The sequence below is a fragment of the Microcaecilia unicolor genome, chromosome 1, assembly GCF_901765095.1.
Source record: "Microcaecilia unicolor chromosome 1, aMicUni1.1, whole genome shotgun sequence".
Classification (NCBI taxonomy): Eukaryota; Metazoa; Chordata; class Amphibia; order Gymnophiona; family Siphonopidae; genus Microcaecilia; species Microcaecilia unicolor.
Window position 1 is genome coordinate 426,657,418 of NC_044031.1, and position 12,886 is coordinate 426,670,303.

The 12,886-nt window shown below is 39.7% G+C and overlaps 1 protein-coding gene across 3 annotated transcripts in view; it reads left to right on the forward strand.

The window, feature by feature from the left end:
- CTDP1 (CTD phosphatase subunit 1) overlaps positions 1–12,886 on the forward strand; it is a 360,755-nt gene that overhangs the window by 277,352 nt on the left and 70,517 nt on the right. For all 3 annotated transcript variants that reach the window (XM_030211931.1, XM_030211947.1, XM_030211939.1), the window contains exon 11: positions 11,962–12,124. In XM_030211931.1, coding sequence (XP_030067791.1) covers positions 11,962–12,124 — 163 coding nt within the window. The remainder of the gene's footprint in view (positions 1–11,961; positions 12,125–12,886) is intronic.

Consider the following 12,886-nt stretch of genomic DNA (forward strand, 5'->3'; position numbering starts at 1 on the left):
CCTAACAACAGTATAATACATTGATGTGTGTTTTTATTTGTAGATCACATTTTGGGGATAATCCAGGTATTATCAGAAAAAGTTAATAGCCATCAAGGTACATTTGGTATAAAGTATTTGCCAGTGTTGGAAGCTAAAGTTAATTCAGTTCGTAAGCATACAGGTTATCTGGTTTGAAGCATTCAATTAAACTGGATCATAATACAGATTAACTAAGCTATATTAATAGTTAAATGTCTTTCAGACTGCTAGATAAATAGCTAGTAGCCTTATCTAAAAATTTACTGGCCAGTATATATAGCCTTCATTCAGCAGGCTATGAACTGCAAGAACTCCTTTTCTTGGTACACAGATTCTCTCTCTCCTATCCTGAGATATGCATTTCAACCCATAGGGCTGTGATTTGGTTATTAACTACTACATGAATTTTTGAATGGCATGCATATTCCATTGATTTTCTAGAAGATATTTTCTGCATATGCGTATAGTGAAGATGTGTTTCAACTGAGAGGAAATAAATTGACTAAGACAAATGAAAGGACACCTCTGAAATATTAAATTAGATGCCAAATGATGATGTAAAATATGATTTCTATAAGCAAAATGTACTAAAAGTTAAGTTTTTTAAGAGTGACCTGAGTGTTGCTAAGCCCCTTGTCTTGAAGGTGAATTTTAGGAGGTAGCACCTATTATTGTTCTAGCTGGTTATCCATCTGGGATGTGCCCAGAAGAGGAGTTGCTTTAAAAAAAAAAAGTTCACTAATCTTCATTGATGATTACCACTATAACTGATAGATTCTGCTATTTCTTGTCTGAGAAAACCTTGCTTATTGTTGGACTCCTTAGATTAGAGAAGGCCCCACTTTTGGCGGGAAAGTATCTTCTCTTTTGATTCTTTTCTGCAATTCATTAACTAATGCTAACTCTGCATCCTGCAGTCCATGGCTTTGTTGAGGTTGGACTCTAGAGAATCAGCCAGGGCAACAGTAAAAGGAGGGCATTTCTAAGAGAGGGAAGTTGTTTGGTTCCATATTTCCTACCTCCCAAGAAGCAGACCGATCTCATTGACCTATATGAAGACGGTGATCTTAATGGGGTTTTTTTTTTTTTCTTTTTTAGGAAAATCGTTAGGACATTTCTGTTTTTACAAGTTTTTAATCTGTCTTATATATGGTTTGTGCAGGGTTTTATTTTTATATAATTGTTTTATGTAGCTCAGAGCATTATGCTTTATGCGGTCTATGGGTAGTATATTTTGTGAGGGTGGTATCTTTCGAGCCACAGAAGTAAAGAAAGGGACTACCTCGAACAATTGCCAAGGCAGAGGAAGAACTCCCAGGTGGAAGGGAGAGCTTTGTTACTAGTCTGGACACAAGGATCTAGAGGAGCTGGAGACGAGGCTGTTTCCCTAGGAGAAGAATCCTTCCAAAACTATTCTAGTGAGGAAGCCAGTAGTACAGGACTGGAGCCAATCTAGATGGTGAAACCTCTTTGAGCTAACGCAGCTGTGATCTAGAAAAAAGGGTATTCTCCAGTGGACCTGAATAGGGATATCCTGCTTGAACAAAAAAGATCTGATTAATCTGATTAAATGTGAATTGGAACTGTGTGTTTAAACTATCTGAAGAAACCACCTGAAGTGTCATTGTAAGTTAATTTGCCCCAAGGTTAATCGGTAAAGTTGAGTTGCAGTATAATCGCTGTGTGCTCAGCACTTATTTCTTAACCGCCTTCTCTCCCTCCCCCCGCCCTCTCCGAGGAGTGAAGAGCTTGAGGACAGTGGACACTGAATAGGTAGTGGTGTAGTGTCTTAGAGTCCTCTTTCCCTTTGCATCCTTGGGACCCAGAAATACATAAATTTGTTCTGTAGCTCCACAATTCCACCTCTGCAACAGCGGTTTCACTGGGGCCCCACTGAGTGACTGAATGAAAACTGCTTTAGTCTATACAGTCTACTGCACTGTTTTTGTGTAGCAGCTGTAGAGAAGCATTTCAGGATATTCATTTTAACTAACAGCATTGCCACAAATGGAATGCAAATCACTGAAGTGGGCTTATTTTGTTTTTGTTTTTTTAATGTTATATAGAGGGGCATTTTCGATATGACATCTAAGTCCTACGTTTTGCAAAAAACGTCCAAAATCTTAATAGGAAAGAAGATCATTTTCAAAAAAGAAAAACGTCTATCTTTTGTTTTCGAAAATACAAGGTTTTCTGGTTTGGACATTTTGTTTTTTGGTCCATTTTCAAACAAAAAACGTCCAAGTGCAAAACGCACAAAATCAAGTCATTGGGATGTAGGAGGAGCCAGCATTTTTAGTAGACTGGTCCCCCTGACATCCCAAGAAAGCAATAGGGCACCCTATGGAGCTCTGCAGTGGACTTCATAAAATTACCCAGGTGCACATCTCACCATTGCTCCCTTGTCTGCTGAGCCACCCAAATTTTGACCCACTACCCCCAACTAAACACCATTACCATAGTCTATACGGGTGAAGGGAGCACCTATATGTGAGTACAGTGGGTTTCTGCTGAGTTTTGGAGGGCTCAGAGTTTCCTCTACAAGTGTAACAGGTAGGGAGAGGTATGGGCCTGGATCGACCTGTCTGCAGTGCACGTCACTCACCACTAGACTATTCCAGGGACCTGCACCTGCATGATGTTCTAATGGACCTGAGTATAACATCTGAGATTGGCCAGTAATGTTTATCATCACATTTTTAGGGGGTGGGAGGGAGTTAGTAACCACTGGGAGAGTAAGGGGAAAAAGCTTCTAACAGACAATATCCTGTGAAATCTTGTCTTAAAAGTTGACACAACTTATGATGTTTCATACAAAATTAAAAGGTCTTAGACTGGTGCATTCCCCAAGTATTATTTGTATTAAAAATTTCTGCTTATTTGTATCATTTATATTAAATTTCTGCTTTAAGTTTACAATATGTATTGGAAATTATATTCACAAATGTTTGGTGTACTTGGGCTCATTTTCAAAAGAGAAAAAAGTCCAAAAAGTGGCATAAGTCTGCATTTGGACGTTTGTCTCACAAAAACGTCCAAATTGGTATTTTCAAAACCAATTTTTAGAAGTTTTTCCATGAAGTCCGTCAGAAATGCGTTCAAATCACAAGGGGGTGTGTTAAGGATGGGATTTGGGCGTTCCTAACAGACGTTTTTCAGCTATAGTTGAACAGAACAAAACTGTTCAAGACTAACACTAAAACATTTTGAGTTGGACCTGTTTTTATAATGAATAAGGCACAAAAAGGTGCCCTAAATGACCAGATGACCACTGGAGGGAATCAAGGGTGACCCCCCAATACCACCCCCCCCCCCCCAGTGGTCACTGACATCCTACCCCCCAAAAATGTGAATAAAAATATGACTTCCCAGCCTCTATGACAGCCTCCGATGTTAGAGCCAGGTCAATTAGAGCAGCATGCAGGTCACTGGAGTACTGCAGTGGTCAGTGCAGTGCTCTGTGGCTTGGAGGATTTAGGTCCCTATCTCCTTCTACCTGTCCCATTTGTGGTGGAAACTGTGAGCCCTCCAAAATTCAACAGAAACCCGGTGTCCTCTTCACCCAAAAGGGCTACTGTAGTGGTGTACAGTTGGGCTCAGCAGACAAAATAAGGAAGCAGTGGTGAGATGTGTATCTGGGAGCGTGTTTTTGAAGTCCACTGTATTGCCCTCTAGGGTGCCCCATTTATCTCCTGGGATGTCTGGGGGACCAGTCTACTAAAAATGCTGGTTCCTCCTATATCCCAATGGCTTGATTTTGTGCATTTTGCACTTGGACTCTTTTTTTTTTAGAAAATGGAACAAAAAACAAAATGTCCAAATCACAAAACCTTGTTGAAAACAGTATTTACAAAAAAAAAGAGACTTTTTTTTATAAAATGACCTTCTCTTCTATTCATATTTTAGACGTTTTTTGTAAAACGTCCAAAGTTAAACTTAGACGTCATATCAAAAATGCCCCTCCACGTCACAGAGGGTCTCAGTTATTGGATTTTGATCTGGAAATCCATGGGTCTGCAAAGATCACAATTGGTTTTTTTAGTTTTCTGCTGGCAATGACACGAGTTTATAGTTTATTAAAATTTGCTGTACCACCGTGACTAACTTGCAGATCTAGACAGTGTACATTAATCCAAAAACAATACAAGAGGAAACAGAAAGGAACTACAATAATAGGAAAATGTACCAGTTACAGCCGAAAGAGCACTCATTCCAACTGATAGTGAATAATTGCAGCAAGAGAGGATAACTAAAGGGGGAGGCTAAGAGTGATCAGTACACATAAGAGAAGGATTAGGAAAGGGAGAAGGAGAATACTACTGAGAAACAACTGCAGACCAGATCAGTTTTGAGCTAAAGTGGACTAAAGGCCTATGTAAAAAGCAGCTGGAAGAATACTTTTTGTTATCTGAGGTTCATTGGTGAAACATTTCCTGCCTGTATAAGTATGAAAAGGAGGTAGATGATTTTAAAGTCATGAGTGAGAATAACTGTCACAAGTGGGAATTGTTGGATAATTTAATGTCTGAGATGTGATATGCCACATGAATGACTGTCACAATTCTTGGTAGTTATACTGTTCTGTGTTGAAAAATGTTGTTAAAGTTGAATAAAGATATTTGAACTTAAAGAAAAATTTTACCAGTGTTTATCACCCCAGTTCTTGGGGCACACTCAACCAGTCTATTTTTCAGGATAGCTATGAACTTATGCATAAGAAAAACACTGCATTATACTTACCTACCTCTCCAAATGATAGCAAAGGCCCTGCATGGTGATTTCTTGTAGCATTGTTTGATTATTTGCGACTTGATATACTTCCTTATCTGACAAATGGAACAAGGCGGTTAACAAATTAGTTAAAATAACAATTTAAAACAGAGAAAGGAATGCCATTGTTAAAAAGGAGGGATCAGTCAAACATGAAAGGTAAGAACAACCACTCTGTCAACTGTCATGTGATCTTGGGCTAAGGTCATACCCTAGACTTCTCAAATGAGTTTCCGAAATCTTTGCAGAAAAATGAGTCTTAAGGGGTCATTTGAATTTCTGGAAACGTTGCTCTGATCGACTATCACCAGGAAGATCATTCCAGAGCTTAGGGGCTTAAAAAAAAAAAAGTTGAATGTCTGGTAGATTCAAAATGGGCTTGTTTGGGATTCAGGATGATTAAATGGTGAGAATCTAAAGGTTGTGTAGAGTATGAGGTTATGTATAGAGTAATGTCAAGGAGGCAAGGTAAGGATGGTGAACCCAAATGGTATGCTTTGTTAGTCAAACAGAGGATTTTAAATTGTACACAATAATAAAATAATGAACTGACATCCAATGGAGGCTAAGAAACAGAGGAGTAAGGCGGTTGTATCTACAGGTATGACAAAGCAGCCAAGTTACTGTGTTTTGTAGTGTTTGGAGATGTTGAATTTATTGACCAGAGATGCATACATATACAGAATCGCAATAATCCAGGCATGAGATTAATAGAGCATGAATCAGGTACTGGTTTCATCAGAACTGGTTTGTACTGCTCTATGGGGCTTTGAATCTTTCTTTCCTTAATGCAGAATGAGAGCATCTTTATACATTCCATCATTAAGTCTCTGCCACACACTGTGTGTAAATTGAGCTGTGCCTATTTGCATCCTTTAGCCTGCCACCACAAATTCAAAACACCTTGGTGGCAGCAAGGAAATATTCTATGAGACATCTTACGCTTTTAAATGGGAAAGATTCTGTAACGGGTGCTTGTTACTAATGAGTAAAACTCCTTTTTGTGTGCTCCAAATATCATACTGTATACCTTTACCATCTTGATCCATTTGGTCTACAGAACCTCCTCTATTAAGTATCATCTTAGTTTACTTTCAGCCTATCAAATCCTGATACCCGAAGTTCCAATCACAGTTTCCTATTGTTTTCAAGATTCATGAAAGTTCTTCATATCAAACCACTATTACAGAAACCACCTGGTCCATTTGACCTGAATGTTGTCCTTCTATCTGATATAACTGCCATAGCCAAAATATTTTTTATTTATTAATTTTTTTAATAGACTAGGGGCCCTGTTTACTAAGCAGTGCTGTAGGCACACAAACTTTTTAGCACATGGTAAAAATTAGCACACGCTAATGCTAGAGACACCCATAGGAATATAATGGGGGTGTCTATTGACTGGTAGCGCTGTAGAAATGATTTGTAGTAGTATTGTTAGCTCATGCTAAAACATTAGCACGCCTACAGCACGGCTTATTAAACAGGGCCCTAGGATTCTAACCTGGAAAGTACTTTTTTCTGGTAATTTCTTCACCTAGAAGAATTAGTGAGTTCAACCCTTGTTTACTAATGAATCTTACAATCAGTTTTATCATAAAAAGGAAGTCTTAGCGAAGAGTCCTATTCCTAAATTCTTGCAAGAGGTTGTCAACACCTTTTCATCTGAATTCAGAGAGTACTTCCCAACATTTCATCCTAAACCACACAAGAATTGGGGTGAGAAGTTCCTCCACCCTCATGACTGAAAGCAGGTTTTTACCTACTACTTTCAAAGGACACAACATAGCAGGAAATGTATGCACCTGTTGTCTCCTTAGACCCCAGCAGACTTGAAACTCCATTGGTAAAGTGTGCATTAGGTAAGTGAGTAGCATTTGTTATGAACAGACTTGCCTTTTGACTAATAGGGTTGGTGATGGTTGAAGAACCTCTGCTGTTTCCATACATACCTCTTTTAAGTATATTTGCTGTAAAGTAAATGCAAAGCATTTCCTTGGTCCACAGTTCTTCACATCAAGCTACTTCAATCAGAGTTGGTGCTTTCAGTCAAGTAGTACTGAGCCATCTGTTCATTTTTTTGTAATCCATTCTGCCCTCACATTATCTAACTGGGTTGCTCCTCAGCCCTGCTTGTCAATGAGGACAGCAGAGTTGCTTGTTTGTGATAGGTGTTTCTTCATAGAGGCACACAATCCCTCCCACTTCCCTGATAATTAGACTACTTGAACTATAACAAGTGCAAGGGCTGAAGACACTAGTGCACACACAAAGGGCTGTGAATGTTGAGAAACTTACATTCTGAACTCTGGAAGAGCTGTTCTGTCCATGTGCCACCTTCTGTTGCAGAGAATGCCTGTCATGGGTAAGCAATTTTACTTTGCATCTGTTTACCTGTGTAATGACTCTGTTACCACTTCTATCCTCTCTATATCAAATAATACTAATATAATAATTATATCAATAATCTGAGATACAACAATAAAGATGGTATACAGTTGTAGGTCAAATTGTACCAATTTCTTCAGAATTTATTTTTTAATTTCAGATGTACTGTTTCAGAAGGTTTATGTGCTTTATTCACAAATGTGTTACCTAAGAAATGTATGTAGTCCATTGCAAGCATTTATCCTTTTGTCTCAGTTGTGTGTTCAGAAGATCTTGAAGCACATAATATCTCTGGCCTGTATATAGTCACATCTTTATTAGGCATTGACTCATAGAGAAGCCTCATGAGAACTTTCAGATATTCTACTAAGCTCTGTATTACAGACAGTTTTTGATGTGATACATATTCAAGTTGGTAATACACTGTTGAGGTTTGACTGCAAGGATCTTTCTTAAGTTCTTTATTTGAATTAGTGGCGTAAGGGAGATGGGATTTGATATACCACTTACAGACCAGTAGCAAACATTTTTCGCTTGCTAAACTCTTGTAATTTGTAGTGAATGCCGAACTTAAATTTAATCTACTATATGACTCCCAGCATGGATTAAGGCAACTATATATCACAGAGATTACAGAGATTAGGACACCCTTAGGCAAAGGGCTGCAAAGGATTTTACTGTAGTTCGATATTTCAGCTGCCTTTGAGGCAGTAAATCATGAGCAGCTGTTAGGTTGAGTAAGCTTGGTATGAATGGGCAGGTTTTGAATTGGTTTGGAGAGTTTTTACAAAAAAAGAATTTATAGAGTTAAGAAGAGTGTTATTTTATCTTTGGAGTGGAGGGCAAGTTACAGGGTGCGATAGGCTCCCCGCTTTCACCATCTCTGTTTAATCTTTATTTGAAAAAGATGGGTATTTTGTTATTGGAGTTTGGTTTCAGTTCAGTCTTCCCATGTGCTGCTGATATTTTTTGGTATGTATTGCTTTAGAAAGATTTGATGGTACAGTAGGATTCTTGGAGGAGAATGTTTTTAGGACAGAGAATTGGGCTAATGAAAATTTAAAATTGAATAAATCAAAGACTAAGTCTGGTTTGCTCCTTATGATCTACTACCCAAAAAATATTTTGTGCTTCATTTGGGAGAGGACCTGCAGATAGACAATCATGTCAAAATTTTTGTAATGTTGGTTGATTCAAGTCTGACCTTTGAATTACAGTTAAAAGCTCTTATGAAGATTTTTTTTTCATCTTAGATAAGGGCTATAAGATCAATGTTACATCCACATAGTTGCAGAAGTGTGGCACAGACTGTCCTTTTGCCATATTTAGATTATTGTGATTGCTTGTATGGTGGTCTCTGATGTAAATTAATTAAGAAAATGGAATTTTTACAAAATACAGCAGCAGGATTAATATTTGGACTAGGTAAATAAGGCTACACCATGATTGCATAATTTCCATTGGCTTAGGGTAAACGCACAAATCAAATAAGATAGCTTGTAGAAATGATTTGTAGTAGTAGTAGCACTTTACAGAGATAGCTCGAAATAATTGGTTAATTATCTAGAATGTTCCACCTCTTTCTATACAGCTAGGACAGAACGATATTTAAAACTTAATTATCCATCCGTTTGGAAAATGCATAACAAATTGTATTTGGAATCTTCTTTCTTATATCGAGGTGTAAAAATCAGGAATAGTTTACCTTAGTGTAATAGATCAACCCAGTCATATGCATTGTTTCAAAAGTTTTTGCAAACTCATCTCTTTACGGATGAGAAGTAATACATGTGTACCGATTTATGTCTTAGGTTATTATGTGTAAATTCATTCTAATTCCTCTGGACTACAGGGTTGTTCTTATTATACCCCGCTTAGAATATGAATTGGAGCTTAGCAGTCTATAAGAACTACATAGCATAGTATAGCACATTTCTGTGGTTACAATCAAAGCAGTGTACATATATATAGGTACTTATTTTGTACCCAGGGCAGTGGAGAGTTAAGTGATTTGTCCAGAGTCACAAGGAACTGCAGTGAGAATCGAACTCAGGTCCTCTGATTCTAAGGCTACTGAAATAACTATTGGCTACTCCTCCACTCCATTTCTGTGAGTGAATCAGATATTTGTTTTACAGGCCGATGATCAGAAGCAAACACAGGCACTAGAGGCTATTAGCGCTATATTAGTGTCTGCGTTTGCTACTGCCCCATGATCATAGCCCCCAAGCACATAAAACATGCTTGCAGGCTCTGATTGGAAGTAGCATTCAAATGCACGTTAAACAGGTATTTTATTATTCCTCCTCAATGATCAGTGGGCAGCGCGCCAAACCCTATACCAGCTTAGAGCTGGCGTTAGGGTTTGCAGAACATAGGGTAGGAATGGTGAGCTCTGTCTAGCATGCATTTGCATGCTAGCAGGCCTGCCATCCCCCCCCCCCCCCCCCCAAAGTGGGAACACCCCCCCCCCCCCCCCAAAGCAGACCTCCAGTCCCCACAACCCCCACCCCAACACAAGTTCACAGAGGGCTAGAAATCCGGTTGATCTCCATCCCACTCACACCTCAAAAAATGCCCTGGTGACCCAGTGGGTTGCAAACACAAGCACCCCAACTTGGTGGTCTAGCAGCCCCCTTCCCTGCCTCCCCTGTTACCTGTATGGCATTGGAAGGAGTAGTACACTCTCTTCTCTTTCTGTGCCGGCTTGAAAATGACCATTTTCTAGGTGGCGCTGAAAGAGGAGGGAGTGTACTACTTCTTCCTCTTCCGTTCAGGTACAGGGGAGGCAGGGAAGGAGGCCACTACAGGTTGAGGGGCTTGTGTTTACGGCCCACTGGGCCACTTGGGCTTTTCTTGGGAGTGTGAGGGGATTAGGGGGGCTGGAGATCCACCAGATCTCCAGCCTCCCCCCTCCCCCCAAAAAAACTTGTGTTGGGGGGACTGGAGGTCTGCCGGACCTCCAGCCCCCATGTCGCGGGCTTGGGGTGGGGGGTTTGTGTGGGCACTAGGCCACCAGGGCCTTGCATTTAAGGGGGGTCTCATGGACCTCCAGCCCCTGTATTTCACAGATCTGGGCTTTTGACAGCACGGACCTGTCAAACAAGGGTGGGAGGATTCAGGCACAATCCTCCCATGCTTTTACCCTATGATCAGAGATAATAGCATGCTTAAACTTGCATGCTATTATCTCTAATCATTGGAGCGGTAAAGCTCTGCGCTGTTCTAGCGCTTATTTATAGAGTGCTGTAAGAAACAGCGCAGGGCTTTTGATGATCTGCACCTTAACGTGTTATGAACACAATGCTTTAAATTTTTAATGCTAGTAAAGTTAACACCCCCAGCGTCAACAATTTGCCAGCTAGAGATTGCCAGGCAGTGGCAGCGATCCACATTCTCTTTCCGCCACCGGCCCTGGAGTCTCCTCTCTACTGCGTCCTTTGCCCGAGGAAAGACAGGGTGGGACACTGTAGAGAGGAGACTCCGGGGCCAGTGGCAGACAGAGAATGTGAATCGCTGCCACTACCTTGCAATCTCTAGCAGATTTGTGGGAGGGGGAGGGGAGGATGGAAAGAGAGAAGTTGGAATCGGGGAGATATGTGGGACTCGAGGGAGAGGGTGGACAATAGGAGACAGGAGAGAGGGAGAGATATTTGAATAGGGGGAAGAGGGAGGAGAGATGCTGGAAAACAAGATTCAGAAAGGGAAGAAAGATCTTGGAATTGGAGTGGAGAGGAGGGAATGATAGATGCTGGGAAAGGGAATTGGACTTGATACACTGCCTTTCTGTGGTTTTTAGAACTACATTCAAAGTGGTTTACATAGTATGTACAAATACTTGTACCTGGGGCAATGGAGGGTTAAGTGACTTGCCCAGAGTCACAAGAAGCTGCAGTGAGGGAGCTTGTTATGATTAATCACAATTAATCATACGATTAAATTGTTTAATCCCACGATTAAAATTTATCGTGCTGCCCACTTCCAATAGATATAAAATGTCTGTATCATTAGTTGTATATTATATAGCATATATATTTTTGCATAAATTAAAACTTTATTATGTCAATAGTCATCTTATTTTTTTTTTTACTTAAGCTCCCATAAAGAGAAGTAATTTTAAATGTGGTAATGTAGTCATATTTTAAAATTTCCTTTCATGCATTTAAGAAATAATTGTCGTTTCTTTGGCTCATACTTGTTTTGCTTAATGTGGTGATATAAGCCTTCTCTTTTCTTCTCTTATCTCCTGTTCCCAACATATCTCACCCAGTTATTGTAGTGACTGTCCTGAACTGAGTATCATGTACCAGTGTCCTTTTAGAATTTTTCAATCATGAGCCCTGAATGTGACCCCTAGGTGTCACTCTTAAGCAGTGCATCATCTCCTCACTCCATTTCCCCTTAAATGCTTCTTTTGCAGTATCCCCAACCATCGCAGAGAGCAGAAGACTCACCTTAGGATCAAACCAAGGATCTTCCACATGGCAGTTTACAGCACTCCCAACTGAAGCTGCTCTTATCTTTGTTTTTAAATGAAGTTGTATAGTTGAGATGGAGGTTAAATGTAGTATGCCACTCGATTGAGACCTCTGTAAAGGAATTTGCAGAGTTAGAAGAGAGCATATTGCTTTTCTGAGTGGAGCTAGGTCAGTGATGAGGTCTATTAGATTTGTTTAACAGGAGCTCTAGAATTAAGTTGTCAGACGTGTATCTAAAGAGCCGTTTATAGAAAGGTGTGGTTTAAATTGATTGTTTCTGTTTGGAACCTGTGTAATTTTGCAGAGTTGTTCAGCCACATGAAGAGCTAATATTTGATGAAGAGATGGCAGCAGGTGAAGATGAGGTGCAGCCTGGCCCATCCAAAAGGAAACGCCAGCCAAGTATGTCTGAAACAATGCCGCTGTACACAATGTGTAAAGAGGACTTAGAAAGTATGGATAAAGAGGTGAGCTGATTTAATCCCACACTGTTGAATGATGTTCATGTAGTTTGACCTAGTGTGGGACAAAATTGATTGCTGGCTAAAGGATTATTAAGTTACCTGAGAACCTTGTTTCATAGTATCTAACACCAGGTAAAATGCAGTTTAAAGTAGAAATGATGCAGTGGACTGGTTAGACTGACCCAGTGTTAATTAAAAGTGCATATTAGGAAACTGAGAGGAAAGAGCTGGCAAATGATTTATAGGTGGAATTGTTTCCAGAAGTACAGGCTTGCCCTGAGCGAAGTGTAGTGATCAAGCATAGAGTATAAGAGGTATTGGGAAGGGGTTATGGATGGTAATTATTTTAACCTTGTTTAGGTTTTGTTGCAGTTTTTATGTTAAACTTTGTAAATCAACTGAGACTGTTCTTAGAAAAAGTATCGTTAGTTCTAGATGGATGTTAAGGCCTTAATTGTGTGTTATTTTTGCTCTTGTGTGAGCTGTTTGGAAATGTTTTAATGATTTGCATCTAATGTATTCTGATGAATTCTATTTTAATATGCTGTATTTTAATTTATTGTAACTATATATTCTTTTATATGTTGTAAGCTGCTCCGGGGTGGTCCTGTGGTCCCGTGTGGTGGTACTTAAGTGTAAAGCATCGAATAGGAGGAATTTGCCTTGGATATTGTTGGATACTGAAAGGCGTGAAGATGGTTAGAAGAGATTTAAACTTGTGAATATAGAGAGAACACAGCACAAGAATACAGAAATGGAAAGCAA